Source organism: Octodon degus, unplaced genomic scaffold (genome assembly GCF_000260255.1).
Source record: "Octodon degus isolate 3935 unplaced genomic scaffold, OctDeg1.0 scaffold00043, whole genome shotgun sequence".
NCBI classification, from domain to species: Eukaryota; Metazoa; Chordata; class Mammalia; order Rodentia; family Octodontidae; genus Octodon; species Octodon degus.
Window position 1 is genome coordinate 10,341,328 of NW_004524619.1, and position 13,372 is coordinate 10,354,699.

General features: G+C 38.9%; 1 protein-coding gene across 3 annotated transcripts in view; it reads left to right on the plus strand.

Annotated features, from left to right (window-relative positions):
- Positions 1-13,372, plus strand: part of Sfmbt1 (Scm like with four mbt domains 1) — a 157,092-nt gene that overhangs the window by 94,203 nt on the left and 49,517 nt on the right. For all 3 annotated transcript variants that reach the window (XM_023715717.1, XM_004631688.2, XM_023715718.1), the window contains exon 3: positions 7,483-7,577. In XM_023715717.1, coding sequence (XP_023571485.1) covers positions 7,483-7,577 — 95 coding nt within the window. The remainder of the gene's footprint in view (positions 1-7,482; positions 7,578-13,372) is intronic.

Genomic DNA, 13,372 nt, shown 5'->3' on the forward strand with positions numbered 1-13,372 from the left:
TATTTATTTATTTATTTATTTGGCACTGGGGATTGAACATAGGAGTTTGTGTTTGCCAGGTTGGCATTTAAGCAGGGGTAACTATCCTATTTACATGGTTCCTGTCCACATGGAGTATTATTTTTCATCCTTTGACTTTCAGTCTGTGAATTTGTTTTTGAATTAATTGTGTTTTGTATATGCACCATATTGTTGGGTCTGCTGCTTTTTAAAAAATGTATTTAGATGCAGGGTTTTGCTACACAGTTCAGACTCATAGTGATCCTCCTGTCTCAGTCTCCCCAGTACTAGGATTATACATGTGCACCCCATACCTGGATTCAGGGCCAGCATGGTGTACTTGGAGTTGCAGGGCCGGCACAGCGTATGGTACCAGGGATCAAACTTGGGACGTTGCACTTGTCAGGCAGGTGCTTTGGTCGCTGAGCTATTTCCTTTGCCCATGGGTCCTATTTCTTGACACATTCTGCCAGTCTGCTTTTGTTTGGCAAATTGAGACCACTTACATTGATGGTTATAACTAATGTATTGACTTATCCTTGTCATATTATTTTCCTATTGTTGGTTCCCTTTTTTACCCCCTGCTGTTTACTTCCCTTGCCTGGTAGATTCACTGTCTTGGAGTTCATAGCATTGCAGTCTTCATTATCTCTTTCTAGAATGTCCTTAAACACTTTGGAGTACTGGCTTGGTGGTCATGAATTTCTTGAGGTAAGTTTTGTCATGGAAGTATTTTGTTTATCAATTTTGAAAGATGGTGCTGCAGCATACATCAGTCTGGGCTGGAGGTTGTTTCTTTTAGGGTTCTTTGACTTAAGGGTTTGTGCTGAGAAGTCTGCTGAGCTTTTGATGGGCCTTCTTTTATAGGTGGTTTGTTTCTTTTCTCTAATAGCTTTTGATATTCTATCCTTGTGTCGAATTTCTGGACTCTTGACTATTATACACTTTGATGTAGATCTTTTTTTATCATGGCTAATTGGAGTTCTGTATGCCTCACTTGTCTGTATTGTTAAATTCTTTTACCATGCTTGGAAAGTTTTCTCCTGTTACTGTGGACCCTCAAGTTGTGACTGGCTTGACATATGAACAACTTAGGTATGATCAGAATTTTACTTTTAATTTATGACCAAAGTTTTCAGTTATGAACCAAATGTCAGTTGATTGTACTTCCAGGTAGTCTCAGATACAGATTTAACTTTTAAAGAGTTAAGGAAGGCTGGTGAGATAGCTTGGTGGCATAAGCACCCGCCTGGAAAGTGCATTGTCCTGAGTTTGATCCTTGGTGCCATGTACCATGCCACCCCAAAACTGGGTGGGGTAGCACATACCTGTAATCCCAGTGCTGGGGAGGCCGAGACAGGACAATAAGTGTGAGTCCAAACTGTGTGAGACCCTATACCATAAAATAAAATTTTAAAAAAGAGTTCTGGAAGGAACATTACAACCTCCTTTCCTGTATGGAGTTAATTGTGAAATCCTTAGCCAGTGTCTAGGGACACTAAGATCTGCCTACATACAGGAGAAAGACTTTGAAGACTGTGTAGAGGAGCCTGAGCTTTTGATTGACAACTAGAGTTACAACCGGCCCTCTGGAACACATTGAGTTTGTAAGTCAAGGGTCCACTGTACTTTTGTGAACAGTTTATCTCATTTGTATTATCTCCCCCTTTTTCATTGACTTCAATCAGTCTTATACTTACTTGCATCATCCAGTAGCTGTTGGATTGGTTTTTCGTGATCCCTTGCTTTTTTTTTTTTTTTTTTTTTTTTGCGGAACCAGGGATTGAACTCAGGCTCTACTGAACCATCTCTCTGGCTCTTCCCTTGCTGTTTTTGAGAAATCTTTCTTTTTATGATTGCTAACTGAAATCCTATCTTCTATATCTGGTATTCTGTCCTCTCATTGATTCGTTCTGCTGTGTATACTTTCAGTGAAATTTTAAATTTCCTGGATATATATTTGAATCTGTTTCATAGATTCCTTTTCTTTCATGTTTTTCATCATTTTCCTAAGCTCTTTTTTAAAAATTTGTATCTGCTCTGGAGCCACTAACCTGTGTTTCATTATGGCCACCATTTCTGTGACTGTAGCTGAGAAATTATTTATGATTTGATGTTTTCTAGAGCCTCGCTCATCTCCTTTGTTGCTTTTGCTGTTAGCACTTTAAAGAATCCAGGTGGGTGGCTTTGGGATTCTTCTACCTTATTGCTTCCTGGGTTTGCCTTTAGCAAGATGTCAGTTTGGGTTTGAATCTTGCTTTCCTGTCTTCTAATTTTCCTTTTTCTGTTCCCTCCCTCCCTCCTTTCCTTTGTGTCTGTTTTTCTGTGTCCATGTCTGTGTCTGTCCGTCCGTCCATCTCTGTCTGTCTGTCTCTGTCTGTGTCTGTCTGTCTCTCTCGTCTCTTTCTCTTTCTTTCTCTCTCTCTCTCTCTCTCTCTCTCTCTCTCTCTCTCTCTATTTAATTCCTAGTTGGTTCTTATAAATTGCTTACAGCAAGTAGCTTTATTGCTAATAGGACCCATAGAAAAGTGACTACCTCTCAGCATTGTCTTATAGGTGTAGTTGGCTTTTGTTTCTTACTGATGAACACTTAGGTTACTTCCAGTCTTGGTATTACAAATAGTGCTGCAAGGAATAGATTTGTACATATGTCTTTTTGTATTTTTGCCAGCATATCTTTGGGATAGATTCCTAGAAGTGGGATTGCTGGATCAAAAGGTAAATACATATGCGATTTTGCTAGATAATGCCAAACTTCCACAGGAGTTGTGTGACTGTGTGCTACCTGTTTTATAATTTCAACACAGAGTATATTTTCAGACTTTGAAGTTCTGTCCAATCTGGTGCCTCAGTGTAGTTTTAATTTACATTTTTATTGAAGTGAAAAATTGTAGTGAGACCCTGTACGAAATACATTTTTAAAAAATTGAAAAATTGTGTATTTTCATATATTTGTTATTTTGTATTTCTTTTGTAAACTTTTCATATGTTTTGCTTCTTATCTCATCAGATCATTATTCTTATTCTCAGTTTTAATAATTTTTAACGTGTAAGAGATTTTGGTTGATTAGTTTACAGATTTTATTGTTATTTTTTTATTTTAAAATTAACATTCTGCTTAAAGGATTCAGTTCCTTCCCTAGGACCATGAATAGTCAGCCTACTTATGTTTGAGTAATGGCAGTTGGCCTTCTGTTGGCCTGTACCTCTAGGCTGTTCTCCAAGCAGTTTTTGTCAGCTTGTATTCCTAGTGAAAAATTTCAAGTACATAAAAAATGGGAAAAATATAACAAACTATCATGTATCTTGAATAGTTAGAAAATAGTAACATTGCCCAATATTTGCTTATATTTTTCATGCTAAAATGTTCATAATATAAATTTTACCACATTAACTATTTTAAAGTTGTTTTGTTTGGTGGCGTTAAGTATACTCATGTTGTAATATAATCATCACCACCATTCTTCTCCAGATCTTATTTCATCTTTCTAAAGTAGAACTTCATTCTTTTTAAATATCTCCCTAGTTCTTTTTTCTACCATTCTACTTTCTGGATCTAGAATAACTACTCTGGGTACCTTATATAAATAGAATCATACAGCATTTACTTTTTTGTCATGTCCTTATTTTATCTAACATATTGTCCTCCAGTCTCATTCATGTCATAGCATGTAGCAGGATTTTCTTTTAAAGCCAAGTAATGCTCTATTATGTGCATACATTTTGTTTATCCATTCATCTGTTGATGAAAACTTAGGTTTCTTTTACCTTTTGACTACTATGAATATTGTTGCTAGGAACATTCATGTACTAATACTGTTTGAGTTTCTTGCATTTCTTTTGGACATGTACCCAGGAATGGAATTACTGGATCCTGTGATAATTTCTAAAAAAAACCCCTGTTTTTGAGAACCTGCCATAGTTTCCTACAGTTTTACATTCCCACAGCAATGCACAAGGGTTCTGATTTGTCTACATACTTTTTTTTTTAAAAAAATTATTTATTTATTTATGTGTGTGTGTGGGTGGGTGGGGCCAGCTCAGGGGGTGGGGCTGGCATGTGGTGCTGGGGGATTGAACCGCGGTCCCTGTGCTTTGCCAAGCTTGTTCTAAGTAGGTGCTTTAGACCACTGAGCCATCTCACCAGCCCTGTCTACATACTTTTTATTGTCTGCTTTTTTTGAAATAACTATTCTAATGTGTGTGAGATGCAATATCATTGTGGTTCTGATGTGTATTTCCAGATGATTAGTATTATTGGACTTCTTTGCATTTTTTTCTTCACGTTTTTAAAAAAGAAGTGATACTATTTGTATTTCCTTCTAATCTTGTTGTCCTTTTCCTCCAAAAAGTAACATTGGTGAAGTTCATTCATATTCTTCTATTCGTTGTTTTATATTACTAAAATGTATGTATTCATAAACATTATACTGCAGTTTTAGTTTGAAGCTTAAATTGTTTCTAGTTATGCTTTTCATTCTGCACTTATCTTTTCTACTTGATGGTTTTTGAGATTTATGTTAATGCTAGCTTATTCCTTTTGACTCCTATATATGTAATAGTGTTCCATTGAAGGATTACAACACTTTATCTATGCTCTTTCTGATTGCTTCTAGTCTGTTATTATTACAGATAGTGTGATGGTGAATGTACAGTACTCATATTTGCCTTCTTGTGTTCATGGGAAGCATGGGTCCCCCTAAAGTTTACTCAACTGCTTATTGAGAACTTGCAATGTTCCAACCATGCTTCTACAAGAATATATGAAGGTTTGATGGAAAAATACAGTGAACGTTTTAATTTTTAAAAATGTATTATAGAGACTCAGTCCTAGCCCAGGTCCGGTGAGTGTGTGGGAGAGATTCCAGCTACCCTGTGCCTGCGCTGGGACCAGTAGGTCCCAGCCCAGGCACAGTGTGGGTGAGACCCTCTTCCACCCTCTTGGGATGCCCCCTAACACTCCGCAGCACCTCCCCCACCTCGCCCGCTGAGTAGGAATTAATGCTGCATTCCGGGAACCCCCAGACCCAGTCCTAGCCCAGGCCCGGTGAGTGTGTGGGAGAGCTTCCGGCTACCCTGCGCTGGCGGGACCTACTGGTCCCAGCCCAGGCGCAGCGTGGGTGAGACCCCCTTGGGACGCCCCCCCACCACTCTGCAGCACCTCCCCCACCCCGCCTGCTGAGTAGGAATTTCTATCACATTCTGGGAACCCCCAGATCCAGTCCTAGTCCAGGCCCAGTGAGTGTGTGGGAGAGCTGTCTCTCCCCCCACTCCACCTTGTCCCCTCCAGACTCAGCTCAGGCCTGGCATACAGGCCTGGGGTGAAACCCTTCAGCTGCAGTCCCTGCAGAGAGTGTACGGGATGGAACCACCCAGCTAGTCCAGAAGCAGAACATCTTGCTAGAGGGGCACAACAGGTTCACCCCCAAGGGCAGCAACAGGAAGGAACTGAGCACAGCAGCCAGACCCAAGCCAGGCACAGCTGGATAAATCCAAACTTTGTAGATCTACACCTGAATTTAAGTAGGTGCTAAGGCTATAACTGCAACAAAGATCTACAACAAAGGTCAGAAGACAATGTTACACAAAATGACACCGAGAAGGAGCAAAATGCAATCTCAGACCCCAAGCCCACCCATAACAAGTGTAGAGAACACTAACACAGAACAAAAGTGGGAATCACACAGCTGAAAAGCAATGAATCAACGGCTTCTGAAATAAAGAAACACTGCAGAAATGTATAGATGAACTTAGATTGGAAATGAAAAAAGAAATCCCTGAATTAATAACATCTGCAGTAAAGAATCAAATGCAGAAACATATGGAGGAAACCCCATGCCCACCCAGAACAAGTGCAGAGGACACTAGCTCAGCTCAAATGTATGAATTAATAGCATCGATAGTAAATAAGAAGCAGCAGAAAGTCATAGAGGAGCTCAGAGCGGAATTCTTTTCTACTAGCTCAGCTCAAATGTATGAATTAATAGTGTCGATAGTAAATAACAGCAGAAAGTTATAGAGGAACTCAGAGCGAAATTCTTTTCTGAAATAAAAAAAATTCTCAGAACTCATAGCATCTGAAGTAAAAATATATTATAATAAAAGGTATATTGCTGTTAATCCTCTCAAAATATCCCCCCACCCCCGTGCTTTGAGCACACTTATTCTGTTGTTTGTGCCACTTTCTGAATCTGTTCTGAAAGTCCTCTGGTGAGTGTCTTTACTTGCACTATTGTGGCTGCCTCTGTGTCCTGAATCAATTCAAAATATTTGCCTTTCATGATCCTTTTGGCTTCGGGCAGGAGCCATAAGTCACGCAGCGCCGGAGCCTGTGGATGAGGACATAGCATAATTCTTTTAGAAGCCTGCTTTCCACTGAGTGCAGTAGCAACATTAACTGCATTTTTAATCATATCTAAATAGCACACTTATGAAAGAAGACTTCCACTATATACCAGGTACTTTGAGTGTAGGTGATAGAGATAAGAGGAGTGACCAAAACAAAATTTCTGTCTTCGTGGAGATTATAATCTCATAGGGAAGTTAAAAAGATACATGATGTACAGTCAAATAAGAATGAATATCATGAAGAAAGTGGAAGCAGAGCCCCATTTAGGTGGGTGCTGATGGAAGGTCTTTCTGAAGATGCAACATTTAAGGACTGACTTGAATGAGATGCAGGTGTGATCTCCACTAGGAGATAAAATTTTGGACTGAGAGCACAGTAAATGTAGAGGATTTGCAGAAAGAGTGTGATCAAAGAGTGGCAAGAATCTCTTTATCACCTAAAGCTGGTGAGAGTGTAGATGGGGATAAAGTGGAAGAGTAGACGGCTAAGGGTCATATCATGTATGACAATTTTAGTTTCCCAAAGATTTTAAATCTTCAGTATGATTGAATGGGGAATGTTATTGTGAATAAGCCTTCTACTGGAGATATCACTAGGCAGGGTGAGAAATAGATTGGGGTATGTTTTAAAGATAGCAACTGGAGTTTTTTCATGGTTTTGGTTTAAAGTGTGAAACAAATGGAGGGGAAAGCAGTGATAATAACTTCATTTGTTTTGGATTGAGCTCAGGTATTGATTTAGGGTACTTGGTTAGAGAATACTCACAAAGTATGAGATTAAAAATTTAAGTTTGAATATACTAAATATTTGGTGCTGGATACTAAATTGTGGTCCACAGTGATTGAAATAATTGAATCCATTTGAATGAACTTCTGATTTGGTGTTTATTTAGCAAAAGATAACAGGCCAAACCACTACTGCATTCACTGATGCATTGGTGTAAGTGCATTGTGGGAACCTGCCATTAAAACAACAAAGAACTACGTAATTCTTTTGTGCAAAATCAACAACGTGTCCTGAAGTAAGTTCTGTAAGTTAGGTTACTAATTTTACAGGCTTTTGCTTTGAGGTTTTTTTTTTTTTTTTTTAATTGAGACAATTTTTGTTTTGTTTTGCTTTGTTTTTAATTCCAGATGCTGGATCTGGTATGGAAGAAGTGGAATTAAACTGGGAAGATTATCTAGAAGAAACAGGGTCCACAGCTGTTCCCTATGGGGCATTTAAACATGTAAGAAATAATTATTTGCTTACAGATTCTACTTGTTTCCTTTTTAATCACTGTGCAATTATTAGAGAATTTAGAGTTATTTTAAGTTGAGGTATTTGAAAACATTTAAATACTTTTTCCTTTTTCTTCTTCCTGCTACTCTCATTAAGAAAAACTTGACATATTCTTTGTTTTTATTTGCTGAAACAGGATCTCACTGTGTAGTTCAGATTGGCCTTGAACTCACTATGTAGTCTTAAGTTCGCTAATCTTCTTGACTCAGTCTCCTAAGTGCTGTGCTTATATGTGTGTGACAAGAAAATTTGACATATTCTAAAATCCTTTTTGGTTTGTATTTTTTTTTGATACCTCAAAATAGTATTTACCTTTCTGACTGTTTTATAAGTACTCTTTTGTTTTTGGTCAAAAGTCCTTCTTAATACCTGAGCATTGTGGCACATACCTATAATCCTGGCACTTGGGAGGCTGAGGCAGGATTGCCCCAAGTTCAAGGCCACCTGGGCTGCATAGCAAGACCCTGACTGACTCAACAGACAAGGCCACCTGGGCTGCATAGCAAGACCCTGACTGACTCAACAGACAAACAACAAACAAAAACCTTTTCATGGGGGGGGGGGGACCTGTTGAATTTCTTGTACTTTGTTGCATTTTATGACTCTTGATTTACTTACTGAAGGTAATTTCAGCGATTGTTTTTTGTTTCTTCCCAGCAATGTTAATTGCTTAAACCTATATTGCACAGAAATATTTCATGTATCAGTCACATTAATGGCCTTTGTAGCCCAGTTTTATACCATGACACCCCAGTTTAATGCTTTACTGAGGAACAGCATGTTTGATCTATGTGATAACTTTAGAATGTAAGAAAATACCCAAAACTTTATTAATAATTTATATCTAAGATGGGCATGGTAGCACACACTGTGATCCTGGTACTTTGTAAAGCTGAGACATGAAGGTGGCAAATTCAAGCCCACCCTGGATAATTTAGCAACTTAGTGAGACTCTGTCTCAAAAGTTAAAAATGAAATGGGGAACTAGCTCAGAGAAAAAGCCTTGGATTCAGTACCACCTTTTCTGTCTGTCTGTTGTCTGTCTGTCCATTTTGTTTTGAGATAGGATCTTGCTAAATTGCCCAGGCAGGACTCCAGCTTGTGATCCTCCTGCCTCTGCCTCCCAAAGTGCTATAATTACAGGCATGCACCACTGCACCAGGCTAAACTTCCTTTTAAAACATTAATGACCCGGGGGCCTGGCCCTAGCTCAGGCCTTTAAGTGGCTGCTTCCACAAAGCTGTCAGACTCAGGTTGCTGGAGTTCGAACCTCACACCTCTCCAGCTGGCCAAAAGTGCCCTGAAGGCATTTGAGGAACAACAACAACAACAAAAAAACATTAATGACTCTGAAATTATTATGTATAGTCTGCTTTGGACTACCGTGGTAAGATATTGGAGATTGGATAGTTTAAACAAAGTAAATTTATTTCTTTACAGTTCTGGAGACTAAAAGTTTGAGATCGGTATGCACGAGCAATTTCTGATTAGGTCTTGCTTCTTACAGACAGCAGCCTTCTTGCTGTGCCCTTGCATTACATGTGATGGGGTGGAGGGAGGAGTGAATGTGTGTGTATGAACACATGTGTGTGCACGTGTGTGAGAGTTTTCTAGTATCGCTTCTTACTTTGGGCCAGGGGTGCACCCTGTGATTTAACCTAACTGTATCTGCTATGATCTTAGTGTTTTTAACTGCCAAAGATTCATGTGTTGAAATCCATCCATTCTCCAATCCGATCTAGGAAGGGCTGATGTAGAGGGCTTTAAGAGATGGTTAGAGGCTGAGAACTTCACCTTCATGAAGGGGATTATTGCTTGTTGAAAAGAGACCTGAGAGAGTTTTCTTATTTCCCCTAGTGAAGTCATAGCAAGAAGTCACCATTTGTGAAGTGTGGAGCAAGCTGTCAGCAGACACTGACTCTGCTAGTGTGTTGGTCTTAAATTGTTTGGCCAGTAAATGTGGGCAGTAAATTTCTGTTGTCTATAAATGACTCAGCCTAAGATATTTTATAATAGCCTGAATGTATTAAGACAAGTTCCATAAAGGGTCCATTTCCAAATACAGTCACACTAGAATTTGAATATATAAATTTGAGGATATGATGCATTGATTACTTTTTTCTTTTTTATTATTACTATTTTTTTACACGGGAAATCTGTTAGTGGTTCTGTAATACCTTTGAATTCTTGTTTTTGAAATTATTTCTATTCTGCTATGTATTTTATACTAATGTTCAAATAGAGAATAAATCCCTTTACCTAAATTCTAGTCTTAAAAATGTCATTTTTGCCAGGTGTGGTGACACATGCCTATAATCCCAGCACTTGAGAGGCTGAGGCAGAAGGATTGTTGCAAGTTTGAGACCAGCCTGAGCTACAAGGTGAGCTCAGGTTCAGCCTCACCTGCATAATGAGATCCTGTCTCAGAAAGCCAAATATAAAAGAAATCATTTTTAATTAAAGAAAAAGATTTCTCCTTTTCTGTGAATGACAAAGGAAAAAGGAGAAATGCACACTCTTTCATCGTTAAGATGTAGGAAATGATCATAAACCTGAATCATAGAGTATGGTAGAGGGCTACCACATACAGTGAAAATCAAACGTGAGTATTAAAGAGGTTCTGAGAAGGCATGCCTGTTAGCATATCACAGGAAAATGTAGTAGAACTCAGATCTTCAGGTCATGGAAGAGAATGTACAGGCATTTGGGAAGGCTTTTAGAGAATCCACTTTGGAACATAGGAAAAAGGAAAACCAGGCTGAAGAAAGAATTAGAGATAAGTCAAACTTGATTTTGTTTTGTCTGTTTGAGACAGGGTTTCTTCTATGAAATTCAAGCTGGCCTCAAATGCCAGTGATCCTCCTGCCTCAGCCTCCTCAGTGCTGAGATTACAGACCTCTGTCACCATACCCCGCCTGTCCCTTTTGAAGAGTATAAAAGCTTTCCTAATGGCTCATTCTAGAGGAAGAAACAGCATTAACTCTTAGAATAAACTCTGCCTGCTATTCTAGGCAAAATAAAACAAAACAAAGCAAATTTGCTTTAAAGCTATTTAGGAAGGGAATACAAACCCTATCAACTCTGAGGCATAGGTGAGAGTTTGTTGTAGCATGGAGAACAGATGAAAAATAAACCTTATGTCCTAGGGGGAGGGATAGGAACATATACTGAAGCATTCAGCATCCCCCACAGTTGAGGCAGGGGTAGGATCACTGAGAACTTTCCCCCTAAGACCCTGGGACGCAGACTAAAGTTCAGTTTACAGCTGAGGTTGAGTCTCAGAGTGTTTTTCAGCTGTCTTTCACCACCAGGTTAGAAAGTTTTGGATAGGGCTGGCCAAATAACTCAGCGAATTAAAGTGCCTACAAGCAGGTGCAGGGGCCAGGGGATCGATCGCAGGGCTTGCCGTGCTGGCCCTGCCCCCAGGGTGCACTGAGACAGCACTTGAGACTGGACATGGTGGCCTGCGCCTGTAATCCTAGCACTTGGGAGGCTGTAAACAGGCAGATCACTACAAGTCCAATCTAGTAGTGAGACCCAGAACACACTGTAGACCCTTCCCTAAATTTAAAAAAAAAAAAAAAAAAAGAGACAATTTTGGATAATAGTGGTCTGTTGTAGGGGAAAAGAAAGCTTATGAAGAGACATTCTTTAACGTGCAGTCACAAAGAAAAGCTCTAAGTCTGAGGGTGGAGCAGAGGCATTGACAAAGAACCTTCTGGCCAATCTATACCCGATGCTGCAAGAGGAATTTGAAGCCTGTGTTGTGTGTGCATAACCATAGCAACAGCAAATCTGAGCCCCAGCTCCACAGTAACTAGGTTAACTTAATCTTCTCTCTTGAACTAAATGCCTAAGAAAAGAAGAAACATGGCCATTTCTAGGTATAAGTATTATTTGGCTAAGTCTCTATTGTTCTACTATTTTCAACCAAAAATTATAGGGCACACAAAGAAGCAAGAGAAAAACAACAAATGATTAAGAGGCAGAGCAATCAACAGACCAGACTTGTATGGTCCAGATGTTGGATCTATGAGACAGGGATTTTAAGTAATTGTGATTAATAAGTTAAAGGCCCTATCACAATAGAGAACATTAACAAACGGAAAAGGAATATTAGCAGAGATGAAAACTATTAGAATGAAATGAAAATAATACAATGAAAAACATAACAACAGTTGATGAATGCCTTTGTCAGGCTCATCAGTAGGCTTGGAAACTGAGAAAAGACCATAAGACTTGAAGACAGATCTATAGAAATTACCCAGATTGAAACATACACGTCTATCAGAAATGGAGATTCTCAGGCAGAAAACAGTAAGGACACAGTTCACCAGCAGTATCAACTGGACATAATGAACATCTATAGGATATCTCATCTAATAACAGCAAAACACACATTCATCTCAGACGCACATGAAACATTCACAAAAACCACATTCTGGGCCATAAAACACATTATAACAACTTACAAGAATATTATTATTACTATTTTTTTTTCTGTACCAGGGATTGAACTCAGGACCCTGCCCTTGCCAGGCAAGCTATTATTCTACTGAGCTATCTCCCTGGCCAACTTACAAGAATATAAATCATACAATATCTGCTTTCAGGCTACAGTGGATTTAAACTAGAAATCAATAACAAAAAGATAAATCAAAAATTTACATATACATGGAGGTTAAACAGCAAAATTTTAAGTAACAGGTGGGTCATGGAAGAAAACTCAAAAGAAATTTAGAATAATGTTGAACTAAATGAAAACCCCAAACATCAAATGTCTAAGAATAAATGTGACAAAAATTTTTAAGGAAACTCAAAACCATTATCAGTTCTAAGTTGAAGACCTATATAAGTGAAGGGGGATTATACTTTGCTTATACAGTGAGTCATTCCTGTAAATATGTCCATTCTTCACAATTAAGTCTATAGACTTACTGCATCCCAAATCAAACTGCATCCCCCCCCCTCATTTTAGGTAGTAATAGACAGACTGATCTTGGAGTCTATGTGGATAAAGATCTACAAATATCTGGATAACCTTAAAGAATAAAAAATAAGTGCTTATCTGGTAAGCACAAGGTCCTGAGTTCAATACCCAGTACCCAAAAAAAAAAAAAAAAAAAAAAGAATATAACAAAGACTGGCTGTACTAGATATCAAACTTCAGGTGAGAGTTCTGCTCTAAGGAAAGACAAACCAGAAGAAGCAAACACTTATAGGAACACTTGATTTTTATCAAAAGTGATAATTTCTAGTGGTTAGAAAAGGTACTGATTTTATCATATATTCATATTGGAACAAAATACAGTCCTACATAATTTCATGTTCAGGTTAATTCCAGGTAAAATCAATTCTAAATTCCTAAAGCTTCTAGAAAATAATATAGTATATCATTGTTATGGCTCTTAGGAAAAATATTGATGTTAGCATATATTAAATTAAGAAATTCTGGGGGAGATAGTGTAAGGACCCGGGTTTGATCCCCAGTGTCACATGCTGTGCCAGCCCTGGAACCTGCTGGCCCCAAAGGTGGGCATGGTGGTGCAAGCCTGTAATCCCAGCGCTGGGGAAGCTGAGACAGCAGCTCCCTGTGAGTCTGAAACCGCATAGCAAGACCCTCTAACAACAACAACAAAAAGATTTAAAAAAATAATTCTAGAGTCCTAGCCCAGGTCCGGTGAGTGTGTGGAGAGCTTCCTGCTACCCTGCGCCGGCGGGACCAGTCCCAGCCCAGGTGCA